The sequence below is a fragment of the Pagrus major genome, chromosome 12 (assembly GCF_040436345.1).
Source record: "Pagrus major chromosome 12, Pma_NU_1.0".
NCBI classification, from domain to species: domain Eukaryota; kingdom Metazoa; phylum Chordata; class Actinopteri; order Spariformes; family Sparidae; genus Pagrus; species Pagrus major.
Window position 1 is genome coordinate 20,499,647 of NC_133226.1, and position 25,598 is coordinate 20,525,244.

General features: G+C 40.4%; 2 protein-coding genes across 2 annotated transcripts; both read right to left on the reverse strand.

Annotated features, from left to right (window-relative positions):
- Positions 1–3,482: 3,482 nt before the first annotated feature.
- On the reverse strand, positions 3,483–9,432 carry oacyl (O-acyltransferase like). The gene is made up of 15 exons (XM_073477554.1): positions 9,276–9,432; positions 7,096–7,229; positions 6,920–6,998; positions 6,689–6,824; positions 6,356–6,564; positions 6,050–6,235; positions 5,867–5,969; positions 5,683–5,784; positions 5,368–5,533; positions 5,210–5,289; positions 4,519–4,629; positions 4,238–4,361; positions 3,916–4,102; positions 3,678–3,820; positions 3,483–3,587 (listed from the first exon to the last, which is right to left on the reverse strand). The coding sequence occupies exons 1-15, from the start codon at positions 9,430–9,432 to the stop codon at positions 3,483–3,485; spliced, it is 2,022 nt and encodes a 673-aa protein (XP_073333655.1).
- Positions 9,433–11,885: 2,453 nt separating this feature from the next.
- znf532 (zinc finger protein 532) lies at positions 11,886–23,856 on the reverse strand. The gene is made up of 9 exons (XM_073478080.1): positions 23,649–23,856; positions 18,220–20,581; positions 17,119–17,300; positions 16,108–16,284; positions 15,214–15,376; positions 14,070–14,372; positions 13,820–13,932; positions 13,043–13,186; positions 11,886–12,926 (listed from the first exon to the last, which is right to left on the reverse strand). Exons 2-9 carry the CDS (start codon positions 20,548–20,550, stop codon positions 12,431–12,433), a joined length of 3,909 nt encoding a protein of 1,302 aa, XP_073334181.1. The 5' UTR covers positions 20,551–20,581; positions 23,649–23,856; the 3' UTR covers positions 11,886–12,430.
- Positions 23,857–25,598: the final 1,742 nt, after the last annotated feature.

Genomic DNA, 25,598 nt, shown 5'->3' on the forward strand with positions numbered 1-25,598 from the left:
CAAATAATATACATTTTCTCAAGGTTATCATAGGCTTGTAGAAAGTAAGCTTGTAAATTATATTTTGTGTAAAAGTATTTAGGGGACTCTTATAAATCCACGTATCCTCAAATGTATAATATATATAAACATTAGGGAATCTGACAGTTGTTATCATTACACTGCTTCCTGAGTGATCAGCAACTGAAAAGATGATCCATAGTGAAAATCTGGAGTGACATCGGGGTCGAACAACATATTTGATAAACATTAGCTAATGTTAGCATTCAGCTAACATTACCGTTTCATTACATCCAGTGCGTTTCGCTTCCAGCCTGAAATAAATGTGGTGAGAATGTGCGTTTTTTTGATGCCTTTCCTATCATTTATATCACATGGTAATGTCAGCTAGGATGCTAACGTTAGCTCATGGGTTATCAAATATGTTGCTGTACTTTGAAATATGGCCTCATGTCTGTCTGGATTTTCACTATCCATAATGTTGTCAGTTAACTTAAGCTGGAACACAGCAGTACATTTTAGCTTCCCTTCCTGAACATGATCCATATAGGTGGAGAGAAGTGAATAAATGCAAAAATAAACATCCACTTGCTGAGGAGTTGAGCCTGGGAAAAACAAATAGCCTACAACAAAATATGTAATTACTTGTTTTCCACAAAAAAAACATTATTTAAAAGTAAATTCCTGTGAAAGAAACATGCCTTTATAGGCACCTTCTGGCAAACATTTACACTCTACTCTCGCAACAATGCAGTGTTGTGACCAGAACAACCTAATGAGGCCAGCTCTTTCTTGGCTTTTTATGGAAACTTATTAGTAGTCAATTATCTCACGCTAGCGTGACAGTGATTCAATGTGACTTTGCCTCTCATTTAGCCAAATCACTCATCTAATGAGCAGTGAACACAAGCCCTAATGATATTAATGGCAGGTCACTCTCCAATAACTTGAACGGTTCGATAATTCAGTTGAAAGTGATAATGATTCTGGGAAACAGCAAGTTGGAAAGCTTAATTTAGAATAGTTTGCTAGTGAATAGATGGTGTTTATTCTCCCCGACAACCTCTAGTCATATTAAACCGCCTTAAGAAAACTTGAGATTGTCTCTTTTTTGTGAGTTGTTTACTTGTATATCTTTCAGAAAACTGCTTACTAAATGTTATTTCAAAATGCCACTGAAGGACAGTTTGGTAACCAAAAATAATTTATGGCTCTTACATAATTGCTCCTGTGACAGGTGAGGGGAGCGGATACTGTTCCTGCTTTAAAATCACCACATTGTAAATAGTGGTTAAACATCAGAGGCCTGCCATTAAAAACAGCAATGTCTCAGGTCAGATTTTAAACAAAGTAAATAAATAAAATAGACTTTTTTAGACTATATTTATCTTCTACTAAACAGAGCACTGACCCCCTCTATGCTGGCAAAGCACTGTGTGAAGTCACTATAGTGAGTGTGTGCGTGAGAAATCAGTGACGAGTTTTATGAATGAAACCCACACACACACACACACACGCACACAAACACTACAAAGGGTTTATAGTTACAAGAACAATAAACAGAAGAGGATGACGATACAAACCAGTAAAATGGTGTCATGTCCTTTTGCTCTTTCAGCCCTGTTATGTAACAGTTGTAGGTCCACACCTGTCCTGTTCTTGTGCTGCCTTGTAAATCTTCTAAGCAACAGGAGGAATATTATTGGACTGTTGACGCATGTGCTTGTGTGTGGGGGTTGTTGTGTATTTATTTTCATTTGAACTGTGGTATCTTTATTGTAATATTACTTCAAAACAGGTTTTTTTTTAATGCAATTACTTTCAAATTATTATTTATTAAATAAAGGAGACATACATACACATAACTTTAATTACATCACCGAGCAGCACTTGGATTCGACTTTAATATAGGAGGACTTGTTATGATGTAACTCTGCAACTTCATACTTTAATAAACTATTTAAAAACCTTTTGGATTAGCTGCAAAATGCAACGTCGCAAAGATGAAAACAGGCTGTTTTTCTCATGTAAACTTTTAAGAGATATGTGGTTTTTACAGCGTCGCTATAAAGATACAGTAATTAAAATTAGCTCAACCTTAAACATCCAAAGCATTTAAATGTGACACATTTTGCTAATAATACTTAAGTAGGGTTTTAATGAAGGACTACAACTTGTATTTTCAGTGTGGTATTGTTTCTTTTAATTAAGTACAGTGGGGTGTTAGTATAATGTCTTTTAAATGCGAGCATAAATATGGAATCATGCAATATAAAAGTTATCTGGCAGCAACACTCATAACAAACAAAGCTCTGGAGTTTGGTCTTTCTTGATCCAAAATAGTGCTAATTTTATATTTTAATTCGTTGTTTAACATTTGTAAATGCTCGAACAGTCTCTGACACGTTAAAACCATCTTGAGCATGTTGTTGTGGGGTTTGGGATTGGACGTGGCCCCATGGACTCTTGTAGTCAGAGTGAGAGAGGTGTCATCTTACCAAAGCAAGATATATTTTTACACCATGTTGTTGCACAGTCTGCCTCAGCCTGGCGTCTGGCCTCCTTCCCTAGACCCCCGTCATACAGCACCAGGTGGAAAAACGGTGCAGCACATGTAAGAAGTGTGCGTCACAACCACGTTTTGTTTGTGTGCGTGTGTCTGAGTGAGGGAGTCAGTTGAGGGATGCTTTTTCCAGAACCAATTAAGGCAGGAATGCCATAGCGGACATGCACATCTTGACTAAGCCAAAGTGCAATGAAAGAAATAGCAAACCATATTTGGCTTTTACTCTCAGACCACTGAACACATAGTGGTATGAAATAAGACATGACTGGAAATTATGGCATAGATTTGTGGAGAAATTGGGATTATTGTTTTTGTTTTGTTTTTTGTTTTTTTACCTCCATCCTTGGGTCAAACATGATACAAGGAGGAAATTTGAGCAATTTAGACAAAAGCTTTAAAACCCCTGATAGCAGTTTATAGTAACTGTGATTTTACACCATCTTTCTAGTAAAAAAAACACATAATAAGTAAGTTTCTCTGTGATGAACGGTGTCAGAGGGATCAAGTTATTTCTTTCAGGCTGTTCACAAGCATTAAGTGGGCCTGCATAACTCGAGTGCTCGGATGGAAACGTAGCTGGGTGTTTTTGCGTCACGAGAAACTGAAAACCTTTGTTATGATCTCATCAGCTGAGACAGGGTCACTTGTAAATTCTGATTCGCTGCCATGGAAAGTGTTGTGTTGTCTTACACCTGAACCGTTAATAGGATGGATATGGATGGCAGGGGAACACCCTGGGTCACAAGGAAGCCAGTCACACGAGTGTTGCGAGAAAACTTCCCGTTACTTCTTTTATTTAAAGAAACAAACAGGTTTATTTTCTACAAAAGTAGAATTGAACAACAGTGATAGCTGAGGAGACACGAACAAACAGAAAATAAAATGAAGGATGTTAACTGGAGCAGTCTTTTGTCTGCTATGCACTGCTCCATTTGAGGAGGAGGTAGGGTTTCTCCACCAGCAAAGTTAGCACGTAGCTCACCGTCAGTGTGAGCACCACGTGACCAAGGAACAGGTACATCTAAAGAATAGAGGAGACATAATACAATCAGAAAAACCTCAATGTAAGGCTCGATGAACCTGGATGAAATGTGCGCTCTGAGATACTTACAAAGTTGATGTCTGAGTAGTGGATCGGGGTCTCTTGCAAGCCGATGTAGAGGAGGATGAAGACAGGATGAGTCAGATAGCAGGCGAAGCTAATGTTGGAGAGAGGAACCCAGAAACCCAGTGACAAGAGGCTCTTTATAAAACCTGGAGAAACAGTGAGAAATACAGAAGATGTAGCATAGAAAATATATATTTCTGCCTTTATGTATAAAAGTCTACCTTTTTTTTTTTTTTTATACCTCCGTAACCCTCCTCACAGGCCAGTATGATCCAGGTCACAGCCAGAGCCCAGAGCGGTCTGTGCAGTCCCTGGTAGAGGGCGTGCGGCACGGATGTATAGGCTGGAGTCTCCCTGAGGATGTAGGCCAATCCAACCAACACAGCCATGACTGAAAGGCAGCAGAACCAACCGAGTGCTGCCTGCCACTGGAGACACGATAAGCAAATCAGTGTGATAGCTGCTTAGACTCGTGTGTGTGCTTGTCTGGCTTGATTATATGAGAAAATATCATTTATATAAGTTGTGTGTAGTGATTGTGGCAGGTAATCAGATGTCCTCACCTTTTTCTTTAACAGCTGATCTTTCTTTGTTGTCAGGTATATTCCGGTTAAGATCCCTATTAAAAACGGCCCATATCTTGTGTAGGGTTTCACATAGTAATACAAGACATAATTCTCAGATGTCCTGCAAAGTAAATGCATAAAGTACATTTTAAGACACAATTGCAATGACTAGTTTGCCCTTCATCTCTTTTATATTTTTGATTATATTACGTTCAGTTTCATGCATTTGGTTCCTAAGCTGTTTGCATTGATGCTAGACCACCATCACTAGGTCTTACAGTGTAGACGGCTGAAAGACTGGCAGCTGCAGGAGTGCAGTTATGACAACACTGCTCACGGTGGTCATCAACAGGAGGCCTCCAGCGACGACTGTAAACACACTTCTGTTTCTGATAAACAAAAGATCACAGTACTAGAGTTGTTGTGGTGTGAAATAGCCCCAGCGGTGGCCATGATTCAAACATGTACAGCATTTTTTCCAAGGTAGAAATCTGATTGAAAGGTCCAGTGAGTAGGATTTAGAGACAGTTGATTACCCCCTGACTTTCCCTCCCCTACAATGGCAGCTAAAAATACATCCTTAAAGGCCCTCTTCAGAGCCAGTATTCGGTGGAGTAACAGGCAAGAGGCCAAGCAAGTGACTGCGGTTCACGGCTGTGTTCCAACATTTGTAAGCGTGACACCACTGGATAATTTTAAGGAGACGTCGGGACAACATCCAGCCTTGTTTGTGGGGACAAAACTGAGTGTTTTTGCCGAGAAGTCAGTACATCTCCAGCTGTGTTTGTGGCAACCAAAACAGCCAAAGCATGATTTTTTTTCCTCACCCTAAGGAAACGTAAAGTTACGTCATAAAGACATGTCAAGTTTAACATTTCGGCCAACATTTATTCTGGCAACTGGGTTGAGATTCCCTTCAATCCTACACACTGGATCTTTATCTGAATAGAATCATGTGAAAGGACGTACAGTCTGTAAAAGTAGACCAACAGAGGAGTGGTGGCATAACACTGGAAGTCCAGAGACAGGTACCATGTCCAAGGTATACACTGTGGAGATTGGGAGATAAATTGTCAAATAGATTTTGAGCTTATATTCAGCACATCTAAATCACTGCCTAAACTTACTATCTCATGGACTGGGAGGAGATTGCTTATCAGCAGTAAGTTGGCCCACCAGTAAGTCTTACAGTCCATCATTGTATCTATAAATGGGAACCAGTAGGGTCCCCACTGGACCAGAGAGATGAGGCCAATGGTTAGACACATAATAAACATATGCAGGGGTTGAATCCTGTAGAAAGACAAAGAGAACACACATTTACATCACTGGTTTTCGATCATACTGTACATTATGAGCTTCTAAATCCATTTTTACTGCCAAAAAAAGACACAGTAACGCAGACAGATCATCATAACTTAATTTACTGCAGCACACAGCACCTTTTAATCCTTTTGAAGAGGTAGTCAGCCACCAAACTGGGGCTCAGTTTGTCTTCAGCCCTGTCGATTGAGCCCAGCAGAGACCTTGCACTGAGCAGACCCCTGCAACACAAAAGCTGCTGTAGAAAAACTTAACACTCACAATAAAAATCTTTTTATATTCTTCATGTTGCTTCGGGCTCACCCTAGAAGCAAAAAGGTGTCCACAGCCAGGAAAACCGGTCCGCTCATGGTGAGCACATACAAAGGGTTTCTCTCAACCGTTTTCTTCCAGTTTTTGTAGTTGTCTGCAATGGAGACGATGCAGTGTAAGAACTGAAAGACACACAAACTGAATGAGCAAATCATTGAGAGTCTTGTCATATACCCAGGTTGTTTATGACGGAGAACTGTGCCGAGTGTCCACACATGATCCATAACAGGCTGAGAACACGGATTCCATTCAGGGAGGAGTAGCCTCCTCCTGGGATGGTTGAGGAGGTGCTGAAGACACCCTGGCTAGTCGTTTGAAGAGAGAACACCTGAAGGCAGCGGTACACACAGCTTCGAGGGAGACACAGTGGAGTGTGACTGGTGCTGTCTACAAAAGACAATATTCAATAAAGCAATGTCTGAATGTTAACGCAATCTGTGTCAGGACATCTCGAGCAGTGTTTGTGTTGACAACCATTGTACTTACCATTACCATTTTCTTCAAAAGCGTTACTATTTATTTCACTATTGGAGGAGCCGTTGGTCTTCAGGGTCCCATAAAGGTTGAGGCCGGTGTTTAAACAGGAAGACTCTGCCGTTGGACTCACTTCTCTGCTCCGTTGCCACCTTATTATAGCTGTAAACATGGTAGCCGCAAGAGGAATTGCAACCATCACACAGCACACAAACCTGCAGGACAAAAGGTATCTGTTTTAGGTGAAGATCAAGCACGCAGAGTAAGTAATATTACAAGTTTACATGCAGATAAGACAGTACAGAGGGTAAAAAAAAAGATGTCTAATTATATACTGACAGGCAGGTGACATCTGATGCATCAGGTGCACTGGTGTTGGACAAACAGTGGGTCATGATCATTTCCTGAGAGGACTGATTGATCAGGATGGGAGGTAAAGGAGGAATGAGGGACATCTGATCAGTGTGAAGGTTCCCTGTTAAGTTACAAGTAAAAAAAAAACAAGTGTTGCACTGATTGAATTATATTGAAGCAAGTACAGAAAATAAAATACGAATTTTGATCACTGACCGTACAGCACCAGCATTTCTACATCTGCTTCCCCACAGGAGTCAGGAACACAAATACCCACAAAGTACTGGACTGTTCCCTATACGGTAGTAAAAAAAAAACTTTGTTCAAAATCAGATTATTGCCTGTCAGGATGACGTTTTATCTCCTATGATTATTTTTGTTGTTGTGGTTACCTGCCTAAGGAACACCTGGCAGTACTGTCCAGAGAAGGTTGGACCGTGGGCAGAGCGGCACTCCTTCAGCAAGCCAGGCTGGTTGGCATTACCTCCTTCAACATTGCTTCCCATCTTTCCAAAAGCATCATACACTGACACACAATACACCACCAGACAACACACATACGCAACTTAGTGCAGAGAACAAAAACCAAACCTGAACACACAACATTTTACAGATCAAAGCAGCCACATCAACTACAGTCAACAACAGCAAGGAGATGAGGAAGGGAGAGAAAGTCCACAAGACTCCCTTATAAAATAGCTCAATTTAATGAGTTGTTGAGTTAGGAGAAACTTTTCAAACTTTGTTAAGCGCTGTTTCTGACAAATTCTCAATAACTTGGGCCTTCTTGTAAATTCGGCATATGTTATAGCCTCGTTTTAGGGGGTGCATCCCCCTCAGCACCGCTAGTTTAGTCCATCATCATCATCCGCGTCCATGAACTACCCCATCTTCCATTCACTTGCCTCAAACTGGGTGAAACAGCGCCCCCCTCCATTGTAACTGCTGGTCAATGACAGTAAGCCTGTGTGGTCAAAAACGGTATTGCACCCTTACAGAATGACAGGCAGGTGAGGGTGGCGTACTTTGATTACTGGCGTCAAGTGTCAAACAATCAGACGCAGTCACTAATAATGCGACTTTAAAGCTGTAAATGAACAAGTCTCGGGTAAAAGAAAGTCAAAATTAAAAGTTGAAGCCATCATATTATGGCCTAACAGTAAACAGCAGTGTGTTAGTATTTTAATATAACATAAGTTAGCTTGTTTTTCAGTGTCGCTAGCTGCCGTGGTGTTGAGACTAGTTGGCTAGCAGCTAGCTAACGTTAGCGAGAGAGAGTTCAAGTAACGGAAAAACTAGTTTAAGGAGATGAGACGACGAGGATGTGGATTACTTCATCTTCATCATAAACAAAGTGAGTCAGATACACCCTCTGTCTATTTCTGTATTTATCTGTCTAATTTTTAAGTGTATCTCGTTATCTGTGTATACAAATACATCAGGTGATGTAGTAATTTAACGTTACATTACCCTGTTTAGTTGTACAATGAAGCTGTTGTATGAATGTGTTGTTTACATAGACATGGTTAAAGCATCAAGGGATGTAAATAATTGGTGGTTTCTGAAATTTTACATTTACAGGTTGTTGGTCGTCAGTAATGGCTGTACTGTAACTAAGTACATTTACTCAAGTACTTTACTTAAGTACAATTTTGAGGTACTTATGCTTTACTTGATTATTTCCATTTTCAGCTTTTTAATACTTCCAGTCCACTACATTTTGGTGGCAATTATTGTATTTTTTACTCCACTACAATATTTGATAACTTTAATTAGGCCTAACTAGTTACTTTGCAGCAATCAGCAGTCAGATTTAAAAAAATGAATCTAATAATCAGACAGAAATGCAGAATATCGTATCTGATAGTCAGCCAGGCTGATAATCAGTCCACCTACATTATATATAAACACATAGGCCTAAATGTATGTATAATATACCTCTACTTTTACTTTTGATACTTGAAGGCGTACTATCTGGTTTGTTTTTCCTGTAGTTTTCCTTTACTGAATTTGGAAATTAAGGTCCCCAGAACACCGTTTGAAGCCAGAAAGGTGGCAGGGTCCGCCAAATATAATGTGTTGTCCTTTAAGGTCAGTTTGTGTATTCAATTTATTCGGTCATGAAAACAAACAGAGTTTGTTTAGGCATAAAAATCTCAGTCAATGAAGATCATTCTCTTCTGATTTAATTGATAGTCAGCTGCCTTCACAATCAATTGTCGGTTAATCATTAATAATATAAGAAATAATATGTTGGACACTTTCGCATTAGAAAAACAAAACAAAACTGCTTTAACCAATGACATGATCCGTGGTTGACGGAAAAGCAGAGTAGGCTACATAAATGGTTAAAAGTACAGATAAAGTAAATACCAAGTTACATGAATAAATTAAATAATACAAAAATAATGGTTTAATTGTCATTGCAGAGCTCCTCTATAAAAATGGCTTTCCTCAGTCAGGCTTTTTTAGTTTTTTATGGGCTTGAGCCTCGACGCCCCAGACGGGAAATGCACAAGCGACTCTACAACATACAGTGAGAAAAAGCCATTTAAAAGTCAGCAACACTTACTGAGAACAGCATATTCCTTTGGCCTGTCCTGTTTAATTTCCCAGAGGAAATTGTTGGTATCATCCATACATCTTTGACTCACCGTTGACGCCTGCATACTTTCCAGCGCTACACTACGCCCTGCAAACAGAAGGAACACCACCCAAAACGGGGTCATTTTAAGACTGACAGAATCTTTTTAGCAGATGTGTTTAAATAACAAAGGATGGGGCATGTCATCATGAAGAAGGTAGCATGAAATTCATCTTGTATGGGATGGATTGAAAAGCTGCTTTGGTGACCCTAGGTCGTCCCCACCTGGTTTTCTGTGTCAGGTGTGAACAGGATTTGGTTTCACGACGATGCGAGGCTTACAGAGAAGAGCCAGGCTGTGAGTATGTGACCGCACAGGATGAGGAAATTAGAGTGCAGGTCTAATAATGATGGCTACAAGTCAGTGTCAGAGTTGTATAGCCCCATCATTATTGCTGGAACAAAAGATATGTTACAATACAATCAGTCTGATTTTAAAATACTCAGCTGTTTTTTCTGGTCTTGTCTGATTGCTTCAGGAATTGTTGGTATTTTTTTCTGGATAAGAATAAATTGATTATATCTTTTTCTACTGAGTTTGTTTATATTGGAGCCATTTGTCTCAAGCTAAAATATGGGAGAAGTAACATCATAGACAGTCTAGTAATTGAAATAAATCAACAATGGCCACTAGAGGGTGAGCTTGTCCTAAAAACCTACATAAAAGTGCCATAAATTTACCTGGCAACAGTGAGAGAAACAATGTATACACGTTCAGTATGATGCAGCTACGTTATGATCAATTAGTTTTTGAGCTCTTGCTAGAGAGAGGAGACAATAATTTAGATACTCAGACCTCCTGTTTCAGTCACAATAGATCTACTATCATTTAAAGCATCTTAATTGATAAGAAGTTTAATCCAACATTAAGTTTCTTTCAAATCATATTTTCTGTTTTAGATTAGTTGTATGGAAACAACATTTTTAGGAGACAGGGTTAGCATGATTTGGGTATAATTAAGTATAATTTCATAGTATTTATTGTTAAATATCACTCCTATGTGCCACTGCCAATTACATGAAAATGTTCACTTGATTGCAGGACATTTAGACCTGAAACATCTGTTATCAAAATCCCAAATTTTGATTTTTCAACCTTCATGCTACAATGATCCATGCGAAACAGAACCATACTAGCATGAGTATAAATGATCCCGAGAGGATGTCTGATATATTTCCATTGAGAGGAGCTGATGTCTCATGTGCAGCCGACATCAGATCTCGCTCCTGGCAGGTTTCATCATTTATTGACATAAAGAACAGCTTTGTATACAAGCATCAGAAATGTCTAAAAACAGCAGCAGCAGCATCAGCAAGACACATTCTAATCAACAAACAATTCACAGACTCCTTCTCACATGCAGTTTTACAGCGCAAGACAGTTAAAGTCTTATTGTCAGAGTAGAAAAACCACTGTCCAAAAGTGATTGAGAGTAATTGTTGATGTAATTGAACTGGTTGTCTTGTATGTCTTACTGTATATAATTCAGTTTCACAGCCAAGTTTACATTCGTTGAAGTTTATCTTCGGTTTAGATGTTTTCCCCGGTGTTATTCCTGTAAATGAACATTCATTATGATTTCACATTAAACTACAAACTGAAGGCAGGAAATACAGAGTCATTGCAGCTTTATTTATGCTGTGCTGTAAGAACTGATACTGTTAAATAAAAGGCAAGTGCTTTATATCTTATAATTTACATATTCAGGTAAATAAACAGTTTTTTTTAAGTGAGTTGTAATCACAAAGAGCTGCCATTTGTATTAAGACAGGAATGAAAAGTTTGACAATCTTTTTAAAAATATATTCTCAAAAAAAATTCAATTTTGGCCAAGATGTTTGTCTTTAAAAAACTCTTTCTGGTGTTAAACGTTAACGTAATCATCCACAAAACTGGGAGTGCTTAAACTGATTTTAAATGCATCTATTAACCACATTTTTGTTGGGAATGTATTTGATATGTAAATGATAATAACTGGACAAGGTGGTATGGAGATGCAGCTAAAAATACGCTTTATTTTTGTCTGATTGTCTGAAATCCTCTGATTTTTTTCATGTAATTTCAGCTCAAGATTAATGCAGAGATTTTGTTGATGCATTAAAACAAGAGACCAGAGCCAGGGTTTATTATACACTCTTAGAAATTAGGATTTCAAAAGGGTTCTTTAAGGGTTCCATTAAGAACACTTTTTCTCAGAAGTTTCAAGCATGTGCGTTAAAAGATCTTAAAATGTCTGCCCAATAGTATTTTTAAATGTAAAAATTATGTTTCATACAAAATCTCAACTGGAGTTTGATCCTCGCATCAAACCGAAGAGTACAAGGATCTGCAGCATTACATATTGAGCTATTTTATAGCTTTAGAATATTTTGCCAAATTAAGATATAACATAATGGCTCATCTTTCCAGATAAGGATTAAGCCTAGAAAAATTTAATGACGATTTCCATTAAAAACATTTTATTTTTCTAATCTATGTCCGGTAGTGCAGGGCAATATGACCTTAAAATAATATTTGTTATCTGTGAAATAAAAAAATAAAGCTGAAACACAAAGAATGTTGGATGCAAATCTGTCACTCAACTATTAAGTTGAAACTGAAGACCTCAGGTAGGGATAACTTACAGTACTGTGGGGAAACCTGAAGTTTTATATATGTATATTTTGTCTTTTAGACATTCGTTGGACACTAGCAGCATAAAAAATTCAGAACACTGCTGACTGTATGAGGATTAATCCCATTACGACCATATATTCATACATTATCTAGTCCTAGTGATAAGACAACAATGGAAACTTTAAAATAAAAAAGCTCTTCTATAAAAAGATCTATTCAAGGCCTATAGAAACATGTATGTGTACAAAAAACTATCTTGTTCCATTTACTTCAAGACACATAGAGTGAACTTGACATATATTACATATTTTTGTGTGTATACTGTATACATATTGTAGAACCCGTCATGTACATTATGTATATAAAGCAGAACCACAGCCTGTTGAGATACTCTTGGTTGTCTGCAGAAATTTAACAAACTGTACAGTGTTTGTTTTAAATGGAATGATTTTAAAGTATTTCCCTCTCACTTCTCAGCTGCGCTCAGTCTCTTTGACTTTATGAACGCCATCCCATGTGTCCTCATGTGCGTGTTCAGGTTTCCCTCCGTTTCAAATGTCTTCCCACACACTTTGCATTTGGTATTTGGCGTCCCGTCATTGTTCTCGTCTGTAACATCCAGCTGGTTCTCTCTCTGACTCTCGTCATCTTCCTTGCCCCGTCCGTGGTATCTGGCGAGACCCTGCGGCTCCTTCAGCCGATGCACGATAAAGAGGTGTCGGGCCAGTGAGCGGTGCGAAGTGTAGCACAGGCCACACTCCTGACACTGATAGGACGAGCCGTCAGACTTGTGCTGAGGAATGTGCTTGTGGAAAGCTGCGATGTCCTCAGTGGTGAAGCTGCAGACTGCACACTTGTGGACTTTAAGGATGTTCACCTTGAGCCTCTTCAGTGGCTGTGAGTCAGAGCCCCTCGAGTTCAAGCCTGGAGCCCCCTCATCCTCTTCTGGCTTCCTTTTTGGGCTGAGGGTCTGTGGTGGGGATTAAATTGATTGGTTAGGAATCATAGGAGAACCATGAAAGTCACTTCGCAAGGAGTGCTTCGTTCTGATAAATGTATGCATGAAAATGTCTTCCACAGTACCGTTTTCTTGTCAGGTAAAGCCTCCATATTATCAGAGTTGACATTCTTCCCCTCTTGGTCTTTGGCTCCATGCATCAGCTGAATGTGCTGGTCCAGCAGCACTCTTTTAGTGAACGGCTGACTGAGAGCTGGGCATTGTCTGTTAATGTACAATTAAAAAAAACAAGCTGAATTATTCCTCTGTTACTTGCATACATACAATTCACTTGCAAATGTATTATTAATTCCACAGTATGTCATTTCTGCCACTAGGGGTCTCTCACTCAAAACTAAACAAAAGACCTAGCGTGCGATTAAGGGAGTTGTTGTCTTCATTGTTAAACAACCAACATTGCTAATGAAAATCTATCCGGCGTGACTAAGCCAGAAATATTAACTGACGAGGTAATGTATATAATTTTTATTCACATTATGTGAAGTCACGTTAGCTGACTTCCATCCTCACTCTCTGATTCTCTTCTGCAAGTTATAGCAACAGGCGCTCGAATGAAATGCGCTATTACCTTGAGTAATACTTCTGGGTTGTTGGAAACAATTGAAGTACTAATACAAGTGCACAACTCAACAAAATATACAACAAAGGTCTTTTTAGTTTGTTCTTAGACGTTTTAATGCAGATGTTGTCATGATGACATCCTGTTTATAGTGTTGTAATGTGATAGTGTCTTAATAGTGTGATCAGAAAATTGTTCATTTTTTATTGTGTGCCGTTCTGGAGGGTATGAATGAACAATGACAAGACTTGTCAAAAACACTGGTTGTATGTACTGACGGGCAGGTGTAGACCTTCCGTAGCCCCTTGTGTTTCAGACGGTTGTGTCGACAAAGACTGTGGGAGGAGCTGAAGGACTTGTCACATTGTCGACATGGGTGTTTCTTCAGTATCTGCAATAAAAAGAGAATGCATTAGACCTTAAAATGCAGGCATAGATCATGTTTCTCCTCTTTAACTTGTGGAAGATTGCAAATCAATAAATTCACAAATTCGAAACGTCCTTATGAGAATGGTTTCAAACGCTCACTTTGCCATGTTCACGCCTCATGTGAGCCACAAAGACCTCCCTGGAACTGAAGAGGTTGTTGCAGTCTCCACATGTGTATCCCGTGCCAGGAGGGTTCTTGAGGTCCGCTGAGCAGTTACTGTTTGTTTTCTTTAGCGGTGAAGTTGAAGGCTTCTTTTCCCCCTTGTCTTGACCATTGACATTTCCCCCATCTTTGCTGTTGTTATTACTGGTGCTGTTGCTGTTAGTGGGCTTTGTGCTGAGAGGGAGGTTGATCCCCAGGTTTGGTGGACCCTCGATGGTCTTCAGGGTTCCATGGATGGTCTAAAAAAATATCATGCCAATTAAATTGTAGCCTAGAAGTTATTAAACCCTTGTATGTGAAACAATTAAGTATTTCTCATATAATTGCCTTGAATACTTGAATAAAGACCGCATTACTGAGTCACACATACTTGTTCATTAACTCACAGCTTGAAGTTTTAAAACACAGTCAGGATACATTAGAAGTGATTATTATTATTATCAAGCATGCCTAAAATAAGTGCTCTTAAAGTGTAACTCTCGCCAAAATGCAACCTAGGCTTTTTTCGTGAGTCAAACCTTCATGTAAAAGCATAATTACGATGAAAAAGCCACTTTTAAGATTTACCATAGTTTTGTTTGTGACTCGACACAACATGAAACTTTGCTCGTAGTATCACCAAGGTCTCTACACATGAACACGAGCATTGAGAACATTGTTTGTGTACACAGAGTATCCCCGGCGTAACATGGAGCTTTCTCCTCCATGTTACGCCGCACTCGGGGATCGACGCATCTCGACTGGCAGGACGGTGGCGAGCGGAGCAAGCGGCTGCTAACGTGAGTTGTTCAAAAACCTTCTTTTTAGTAAACTGTGCAAACAGTGTTCTCAATGCTCGTGTTCATGTAGAGACCCTGGTGATACTACAAGCAAAGTTTCATGTTGTGTCGAGTCTTCTTAGTGTTTTAAAAATAGCGATTTTGATGCTACCATACAGCTGCCCCTAGCACGCAATTGAAAATGATTTATTATTATATTATGATTGATCGTAACTATGCTTTTACACGAAGGTTTGACTCGGGTACATTCACGAAAAAAGCCTAGGTTGCATTTTGGCGAGAGTTACACTTTAATGCCCACCTTAATATGATCCAACATGAGCTGTTTCTGTGCGTAGTGCATGGAGCAGTCAGGGCATTTGAACACTGAAACTTTCTGATTGACGACATGCTGGTCAAAGTGCGTGTAGAGCAGGGACTGCAATGTGAACACGGTATCACACATGGAACACTTGTAGATCATCCTGAAAGACAGAGAAAAAAAACCTTAGAAAAACAAGGATTTCACTGTGAAATATAAAAGACTTAAAGAGAAGAAATGTCAATGCCTAAGTGATCACAAGACGCCATCCCAAAGCGTCAGTTTTTCACGAATTGGGAAACCCAGAGCATCATTATTTGATGAGTTGGGAATGAGACTCAAAAATCAACTGTTCTTACAAATAGTTCCTTTAAGCATAGGGTACAACCAGGGCCTAACCCACCCAGTTGATAGAAAAGCACCTGCGGCTGAGCACCAGCATTATTCATAGTGCTGATGATGGACACTGAAAGTCTGTGAAAGGTTGCCATGTGGAAAAAAACAAAGATAAGCTCCATGTCTAAAACCCACAAATCCTGCTAGTGATGACGCAGCAAGGGTGATTTTCCTCAGAAAAATGAATTGGACATGGGTATTAGGTTATATTGGCCAGTGTGAAAGGAAGAGCGTGTTGATAGTGTCTGAGTGCAGTCGACAATTATTTGAGGAAAAAGCTTGTGTATTATATGTGTCGTGCATACTATTTCTCATGTTAATTATATATTAAATTGTATTTTGCATTGAATTTTAAAAATGTGCACATACAACAGAACTGCATACACTTTTGCTGACTTCTGTCTTAAAAGGAATACACAACTACAACATATTTGTTTTAGATTATCATTAAGCGTCCACAATGTGTTGGATGGTAGATGCAGCATGTATGAGACCTACTTGGGTTCCCCAACTTTCATTCCGGGATGCTGCGTGTTCGCATGAGAGTGCGTTCCAGGTGCAGACTTGAAGGCCATGGGGCAGAGGGGACATTTATAGAAGACCTCGCAGTGAGTGTTCTGGATGTGGGATTTTACAGTTGTGACATCAGCGAAGATCACACTACAGTGGACACAGCTGGAGGTAGAGGGAATAGGAGTTTGCAAAAGTCAGATTTAAATACAATTTTAAATAAGAGATATAAATATGAGACTTTTCTTGGAGAAATATGCATTTTAACTTTCTTTTTGAGAGGTAGATTAGAAGATTGGAGATTGTTAGCTTCACTCTTCATTCATCACTCTTCTTATCTAACTCTTTTGCAAAAAAACAAATAACCAGATTTCCCAAAATAAAAAGCACCTTTTAGGTTTTCATTCACTGAGTTGCTTTTTTGATTTTGTCTCTTGTTTCGGGGAGGAAAAGCATTGTATTCTAGCACTGCAGGTTTTAACTTTGTGAAAAAAGTTTATTTGCATAACATTTCGATTGAGCAGACTCATAACTGAACCATAATTGGTCAAATAGTTACAAATGAGTGTTCAGTTTTAATGGCTTGTACCTTGGATGAGTCCACAAAAACATTTTGACTGTCCAATTTTGTCCCCTTAAATTTCATGATGGCTTTCACTGATATGAGATTGTCAATCTTGAGCAAATTGGCGAACTAATAACTGTAATTAGAAATGACAGTGGCATCTTGAAAGAAAAGAAAGAACAGAAGACATTTAAATATGAGTATAGCCACTTACAAAAAAGAACACTCAAATCCATGAATTTGTTATCTATCAGATTTTACTGTCCAAAAAAAAAAAAAAAAAAAAAAATCAGGTAGTAACAGAAGGAAAAGTTTGGAAATTAAAGTTGTTGAATTAACTTGCTCTCACTCAAACTTTGGGAACCATATCACAACACAAGAGAAAAATAAAATGAAGATTAATATTGTCATGATTTTAGTCAAGGTAGACTGACCGGTAGCCGACTCTGCGGGTGTAATGTAGGCAGTTCTTGGTGACATGTGACTGGAAGTGGACAGAACGGCAGCTGGCGCCACACTCTGGGCAGATGTATGGAGACTTGTGCTGGTGGATTCGCTGGTGTGACAGAAAGCTGCACTGATTTGGGAGAAGCATTTGGCAGATGGTGCATGTTTTCTATGGGCCCAGAAAAAAGGAGATAAAGAAAGTCATCAATTGCATTTCGTCACAGGTAACTTTTATCCACCCCCCAAATTATGTTCACAAAAAAACTGATTTTCCACACTTAAATCTAGTGGTTTCTACTCATTTGGTTAATTTTGGATATTTGAGCCAAAGAATTGAAAACTTCTACTTCCTAAAATCAGAAAGAAAGTCCGGGTTATTTCGGATAATCTTCAGGTCTTCTGAAAAGTTTTCTTTGGAACTACTTTGTACTGAATAAATAGTCCCATTGACATTGGTTGTAACTGGGGATATCTCAACATTTTGGCATGTAAAATCTGTAATAATAGACCATTATAAAATGTGATTTGAGACCTTGTTACACTGAATAATCTAGATCTAATGATCTACAGCATTTCACAGACAAGCGAAGTTGGGTGCCACTGTGCCAGTAATTTTGCCACTCTGAACTCCAATTTCCCAAATTCCTTTAAATAATGTCCTTAATGTTTCTGAAACACAACACTCTCCCAAGTAATGTAATGGTTATGTAGGTCTGTGTTTTGACCAGCAGTTATAATTACATCAACATTGTTTCTGGGAAATCTGCCCCTGAATTTGCCCAAAATGTATCCCAAGTTTAAAAATGAATTGATTTTACAGATGGTAAAATCAGTTTTGCAACTTTAAGGCCTGCACTCACTGTTAGTGGAGTATGTAACAGGATTTTATGTTTGATAATTATGTTTCTCACTGAAATGCACCTTGGGAGTTGAGGTGAAAATCAACCTGAACGTTTTTGTGTACACAAACTTTACCTTCAACTTTTTGTACCTTTTCAACTTGTGTTAATAAACTTATCAGAAGTCATAATTATTTCACATTCATACATTTAAAATTCATTGAATCATATTATGTAGCAGTTACACACCTGCTCACTGGACTCCGATGCCTGTTGATAGTGCATAGCTAATGAGCTGTCATCCTGGAACATTTCATTACACTCCAAGCACTTTAGGTTGTGCCTGCAGAGCTTTGATGCATCGTCCTCCAATGGCATTGCTGCCACAAGAGGAGCACTGCATGGAGCTGAAATCACTGCACTTTGGGACCCACCACCAGTGACTCTCCCTTGACTTGTAGGTGCTAGTGCTTTGGAGGTGGAGGTGGTGCCAGTGGGTGGATCTGATGGGGGCGATGTTGTTATCATCTGATCTGCAGGTATTGGTTTTAGGATTAGATGTGAGCACTGCATGACGACCCCTTTGTCCTTATGGCCCCTGGCATGAGACAAGAGGCTGCATTTGTTGTAGAACACTAGACTTTTGGCACAGTGGTTGCAGGTGACCTCAATCCGCACACTGCGACGTTCGTAGTGCTGTGTCAGGCTCTTCTCAAGAGCAAATGAATCTCCACACTCCAGACACTTGTAGCCACGTGAGGGTAGAGAGATACAAGCTGAGGTTGGCGGAGAGAGGTTTGGGACATACACAGGGACAGGGTTTATGCTACTCAAGACTTTATTGAAGGCATCCACTACAGAGCTTTGAGAGCTGGCGAACACTTGAACCCTAGAGACTTTCTTCGAGGCTCGGCCAGGGAGAATTGTCTTCTGTTTAACTTGTGATTGTTGATGTCGTGGTTGTTTGGAGGAGGACAAGGCCTTATGAAGATCACAGACAGCAGAGGATACAGTCTGAGGCAGAAGATTGAGGTTACTAAGATGGACTGTCTTTGGCACAAGTTTGGCATTAGCCAAACTGGAGGCAGGTACCATGACAGTCTGCTGCTGGATGGCATTAGCAGCTTTTAAGATGGCACTGCTGGCACTTTGCACTGATGAAGCAGGGATGACTGTTGCTTTGACTGTAGTGTTGTTAGCGAGCTTTAGGTTGATGACTTGGGAACCAGCTGTCTTGACTGCTGAGACAGGCAGGAAAGCCGTTGCCACAGGTTTAATCGTCATTTGCTTGGTTATTTCAATTGAAGGGCCTCCAGTGGTGGCTACTACTGTGGTTGGCAGAGAGTGCCTTGTGGGAGATGAGAAAATTGCACTGGTGGTTGCCATGATAGATGGGCTAGTCTCTCCTTTTCTCAGACCCTCTGGATCAAACTCTGGCAGAACTCTGGTGACAGTACGCTTGATTTGGCCGGATGAGGTCTTGATTGTTTTGATCCTGACTTTTGGGATGACCGGTGCAGTGTCTGTGCTTGAGGCAGGTGAACCTTTGCTGCTACCCTCACTGGTGACACTGGATGGGCTGTCTGGTGTTTTTGTTAGCAGCCTCTTTGCAAACTCTAGGGCAGACTCCTGCTCGTGTGGCTTCTGCGGATCTCTTGGATTTTCATTGGCCTGAATACATTCTTTCTGTTTTGTGGGAGAATCAAAAACACCCAGGTCTGTAGAACTAGCCTTTTTGGCACTGAGGGCTGCTATGGCTGCTATACAAGATGAAAGCTTTGCAGAGGACTTGGCTTTGACTTGAGACATATTGGACACATTAACAAGCCCTAATGACTCTCCAGCCTCCTTGCACCCCTGACCATGAGACTTGAGGGCAGCTTCCTTGTGTTCCTCCTCAGGTAAACTTGATTGAGGGGGCTCATTACACTTGGAACCACCCAGAGTGCCATTGTTATGTTTTTGATCAGGTTTTTGGTTTATGTTTGTTTTAGGCTTGGAAACATTGTCTGCTGATACAGGAGATTTGGGCTTCTGGTCCTCTCTCTTAGCAGTGGCCCTAAAGAATGAACGACTTCCCTGCATGTCCACGGGGTCATCTACCTCAATTTTATCATCATCGTCAAACTCCTCTGCACTAGAGATGGGGCTGAACTGATTGAAGGTAGATGATTGGTTGTTAAGTGGTTGTCCTTCCTCTCTTGGAGCTTTCCATCCATTCTTGGTGTAATGAGTACCTGGTGGTATTGTGGGCACAGGGCCATTATGAAGTCCATTGCCAACTGAATGGGGTTGTGGATGGCCTTGGAAATGCCCATCCTTTTCTGTTATGGTTCCACCATGCTCAGTAGTGTCTGTATTTCGGATGTTCTTAACAATGACACTGACGCCAACATCGTGTCCTGTTGAGGGGTGGTGGGCTTCGTCTTCATTGGTAGTCCCTGAGCTGCTGGAATGCTTGAGCTGTCCTTCGTGGTCATCATGGTGGCCAGATTCAATAGCAGCTTTAGGATCCACCATGTCAGGAATGTCAAAGGCCGCCAGCAGGTCATCAAAGTCTGGCGTCTTCATATCTCCCATGGTCCTGCTCCTGTTCTGATGAGGAGATCACCTGGAGAACACAATGGAAGAATAATGAGTAATAGTAAGCCGTGTACTACTAAAATTTTTTTTAACCTTATCTCATGTTATGACATAATTGAGGGTGGTCGTTAGACCTAAAACCTCCAAGAGCACCATTGTTTTTGTTTTCATTAGGTTTATAGACTTAGAGTTTTCCATTTTCATGGAAATCTGATTATAAGATCATGAAATGTCTTGGATGTGAAGCTATTTTGGTTTTAGAGTTGTGCAAGATAAAAGCTCATAAAATCCATAGATCAAAGTTCCCTAATTGGTTTAGATTCTCGTAGGCTGGAATTTTCTCAGTAAATTATATCGCAAACTATTCTGCATTTCCTTATATTCCTTGTACAATTGAAAAATGCGGCCTGTCTGTCAAACCCCAAAGGTGAAATGTTCCATCATTAGTCTCTAATGAGGCCTTTTCTCTTGGTGAAATATCTTGGTCAGGCAATTCATATCAAGAGGCAGACTCTAGGTTTCAAAGTAATGATTTGGTCATATTTTTTTTTAATCATTTGGTCTGTTAAACCTCTCAGGCGAACATTTCATGCTGATTTTTTGATTGAGGATGCACAGTAAACACTAAAAGACTAATTAAGACTAAGTGATAGATATGATTTTGTTTATGAGTATTTTGGCTTTGGATTTTAAATCAAGTCAGAGAGTGACCTTGGGAGATAAAAAAGCAATACAAAAATGAGCATTCCTGGAGAAAATCCAAGTCAGACCGATACTCGAAATTTGGGGGCGATGCTGGTATTAAGAAATAAACTATTCCAATACTGATATATCAGCTGTACTTTGGATGATAAAAGTATAAATAATCCTGTTCTTAGTTGGATGATATGATGAAGGAGAGTGGATGTGTCTCCCAGTCAGTATAAATAACTAATAGAGCCCTTCACATTTCTTAAACTTTTATTTACCTTTTCACTTATACAAAAAAAAAGTATATTTTTAAGATATTAAATAATTTTTGAAATGTCCATGTCGCATGTACCTATATTTTGTGAATTACTTTATGATTTTTGGTGGATTTGTCACCACGTGGTGTGCCAGTGTTCACATACAGCCTTTTAAATACCATGTTAACTTTCTGGTGCTTGATGTTTCATGTGCATTAACAGACTCTTTACAATGTCATCAAGTCAAACTGCAAGTTGAGCTGACATATAGCATCGTCATATAAGTATGTGCAATTATTCCTATTTATGCCTAATTTGTCCTTACAATGGGTAACTTCATTGAACTGTTTGAGCGAGAGACACATGCTGATCCACACGGGGTAGATGTGACATTTTGACGACATTAAAATGTGGGTACTCAGGAAAACATTTTCCTCTTCAATCACTATTTGCTCAAGATTGCTATAATTAAACAAATTAAAAGTCAAGTCAGTATTATTCCAGTGAGCCGATGTAATTCATTTTACTTGAAAAATTGTTGGTGGAAAAGGGCAAGGACCTGCATCATGACCACCCACTGTTCGAATATATATTTTGTCATATATTATTAGGAGACTTATGAATACATTATCAAAGATGAATGTACTTTTTATTTTAGTAATTTTCCTATCAGTGGACTGGCACTAGTCAGCAGGTTTTGGGGGTGAATGAAACATGTAAACAATACTTGAAGGAAAAGTTCACCCAAAAATGAAAATTCAGTCATTATCTATTCATCCTCAAGTCAATGGATAGTTGGGGGGAGTTTCATAGTTCACAACATTTCTGGAGCTTCACAGCAAAATAGCGTTGCGACATTCTCCTAAACAACTGAAGTAGATGGTTTCATACAGCTTGTCCAGCCTAACCCACGTCTGGGAGTCCTGAGATCCCAAATTGATTTGAATTGAGATTATGTACGCCCTCGACATGCAAGCTTGTGAACCCACTTCAGACGAGGTGCGCGCTACCGCTTGTAGCTTTGCAGCTACAGTGAAGATTTTGGCTTTAAACAAGGTGTAAATAACGTCTTTTCAAATCAGTTTGAGATTTGTGGGCTTCCGGAGACTTGGATTACACTGATGAGCTGTATGAGCCATTTTATGGTTTTTCATTTGTTTTGGTTTTTTGTTACATTTTAAACAAAGTCCCCATCAACTTCAGTTGTTTCGGAGAGTGCTGCAACGCTGTTTTGCTGTGAAGCTCCAGAAAAATGTTTTGTGGACTTCACCCGAATTACCATTGGCATGGGGGTGAGTAGATATTGACTGAATTTTTTGGGGGGGGGGTAACTTATCCTTTAAACTGTGAAGTGTATGAACATGACAACAATGGAAAAGGCTTTCGATTAGGTCTCAAAAATAGTCACTCTTTGAAGCAAACACATCATGTTCTATATATCGATACAACCGATAGAATGTGGTTTCATAGTGAATTCTATAACAAAAATGTGGTATAAGTTGTTATCAAACATCTTCGCTTCACTCTTCAGAAACAAACCAGTCTTTATTTTTTTAATGTGATCAAATAGAAGATGATAGGAGTGAGATGCATCTTGTATGTATGTATCGTGGGTGTTGGGGACAAAAGCCACAGCCATGGAGCTGCTCTGCTTGTACAATACGTGCAGCCAAACCAGCACTGCTTTCTGATCCAAACACATCTGCACGCACACAGAACCATATCTTGTAGCCTCATCTTTGGTTTCAAAACAATTCTCAGTTTTATCCAGATGATGGGATAGTTGAAAAATTAGGAAAACAAAATGACAGAGAAAGAGAGGGAGAAATGTTATGGAGGGGGAGGGCAGGCGAGAAATGCAGTGAGGGGGAAAAATGGCTGCTGAGCTGTGTGAGGCTGCAGCAGAGAGAGAAAGGCCTGGTGGAAAGAACAGCTAGTCACAGCCAGAGCAGCCTGACGTAGAGAGTAAATGAAGGTTAAATTCAGACAAATATGAAAAATACACAACACAGAACACCTCTCAACAACTGCAGTTTAATACACATGCATCATTACCACCTGAAAACCACACACATAGTGTAAAAGACTGCTACAATCTCAGTAAAATAGCAATGGTGGAAACATGCAAGTGAATCAGCCACTCCTCACCCTCTTGCCTCCGTCCCTGTCCAGCCACTAGCCAAACCTTCTTTCCTTCCTTCCTTCCATCCTGCAACAAACACAGTCACAACACTACTAACCCACAAGAAGCCATCCACCCCACCCTGCCTGGAAAAAAACAGTCCTGTGTCTTCCCAACCAGGCAAAGGCCCAGAATACAGGGTCAGGTTACATCCAGGGATCTGGTGAGTGGTGGTGGTACTGGTGAGGATCCTCCTGAGTCATTCTCTGCACCACTAGACAGACAAACAGACAGATAGATCATGCCCCTGTATGTGTTGGTGTGTGTGTGTGTGTGTGTGTGTGTGTGTGTGTGTGTGTGTGTGTGTGTGTGTGTGTGTAGAGGCTCTAGGCTCCAGATTCACAGACTCCCAGCCAGTCACGTCCCCCTGCCCTCGTCCCTTCCCATATCTCCCTGCCCCCCCTCCGCTATGAGTCGTGCTGCATAGCACATAGCACACCGACATCCAGCCAGCAGCGAGCAGCAGCGGTGGCAGCAGCAGCAGGGTCTGTGCCTTGGTAGCCAGTGGCTGAGCTGTGAAGGGCTGCCATGGAGTAGCCAGGGCTATCTCTATCCCTCAGTGAAGCACAGAGACGGTATTGTTCCTGTCAGCCCTCCGTCTGCCTCAAACCGGTTTCAGCTGGTTCCGGTCAGTCAACATAAAGCCCTGCAGTACGGCCTCGGAAACACACAGGCAGAAGCAGCATGCCCACCTTTCAGGAAACACTGCAACACTTTCCACCAAACTCCATTCATATGTATGTAGATGTAGTGAAACAAAAAGCACAATATTTTACAGACACGTGTGAAGGAGATTCACTACCCTGGTCAGTTGCACTGCCTTAGAATTAGGCCACAAAAGTACAAACCAGTTCAGTTACCTTGACGCAAAAAAATGGAAAAGAAAAAAAGAGAGAAATCCTACAGTGTAAACAAAACCATATAAGGTTAAACGATGACTGATAACAGCACCTGTATTCAACTTAACACACTGAAAAGAAAACATCTAGGTAACCATGATTGTAGCTTGATCCGTTACCTTGGCCTGTTTCTCACCCAGATCCCCCAGTGCTTTCACTCCTTACAACAAACTTTCGTGCAGCTCCCAGCAGCCACTGACATATAAAGACAAGAAATGTCAAAGACCCCCAGCACAGACAATCTGACATGGGCAAACACAGATCCCTCATAACCCCCCCTTCTCCCCAGATTCCCATCAAACACATGCCACCCTGCCCACATATGCCGCCACAGAGACACACCGACATAAACATGCACGTTCATGCATATATAGAGGTAAATGTGGCATACCCTTGTCAGATTTTTTCCCACTCTGAGAGATATTCAGGAAAAAACAGTCTTCCTGTAGAGGCCTCAGCACCTGCCTTTACTCAGCCCCAACCATTCCAGCCCCCATCCTCCTCCTCCTCCTCCCCTCCCCCTTCTCCTTCTCTTTCTCCTTCACTGGGTCAGTCCTAGATTTTTAGTCCTAGTCCAGGCCTCGTTTTCTCCTGAAGCCCCCGCCACCACTACCACCACCACCACCACCACCTCCACCACCACCACTACGGCCGTGCATGAAGGGACGGATGGAGAGAGGGGGCAGTGTTCAGCAGGCGAATCAGGCCTTTTGTCTCTGCCTGTGCAGGGGGGTGAGGGGACTCTTCTCTCTGGCTCTGGAGCAGCAGCAGCAGCAGCAGCAGCTGGTGCAGAGAAAGAAGAGAGAGAGGGAGATGGAGACAGAGGGAGGTGGGGGAGATGAAGAGGAAGAAGAAATGAGCAGGAGAGGAGTATTATAGAGGCTTGAATATGTACACTATGTTCATTTTTAGGCCTGTGCCATAGCTGGACATATATGCGGGAATATGCTGACAAACAAGTCTCAATCGTGCACATTTTCCTTCAGGAATCAACATTATTTATTAATAACAATGTAT

Excerpts from the sequence above, each read along its gene's own strand:
- znf532 (XM_073478080.1), bottom strand. The coding sequence starts at position 20,550 with ATGGGAGATATGAAGACGCCAGACTTTGATGACCTGCTGGCGGCCTTT. Across the intron at positions 16,285-17,118 it reads ACCCGCAGAGTCGGCTACCG|CTGTGTCCACTGTAGTGTGA; the intron begins GTCAGTCTACCT and ends CTCTACCTCCAG. Across the intron at positions 15,377-16,107 it reads ATGAAAGTTGGGGAACCCAA|GATGATCTACAAGTGTTCCA; the intron begins GTAGGTCTCATA and ends TCTGTCTTTCAG.
- oacyl (XM_073477554.1), bottom strand. The coding sequence starts at position 9,432 with ATGACCCCGTTTTGGGTGGTGTTCCTTCTGTTTGCAGGGCGTAGTGTA. Across the intron at positions 6,825-6,919 it reads AGAAATGCTGGTGCTGTACG|GGAACCTTCACACTGATCAG; the intron begins GTCAGTGATCAA and ends GTAACTTAACAG. Across the intron at positions 5,970-6,049 it reads CTCCGTCATAAACAACCTGG|ACAACTACAAAAACTGGAAG; the intron begins GTATATGACAAG and ends TCTCCATTGCAG.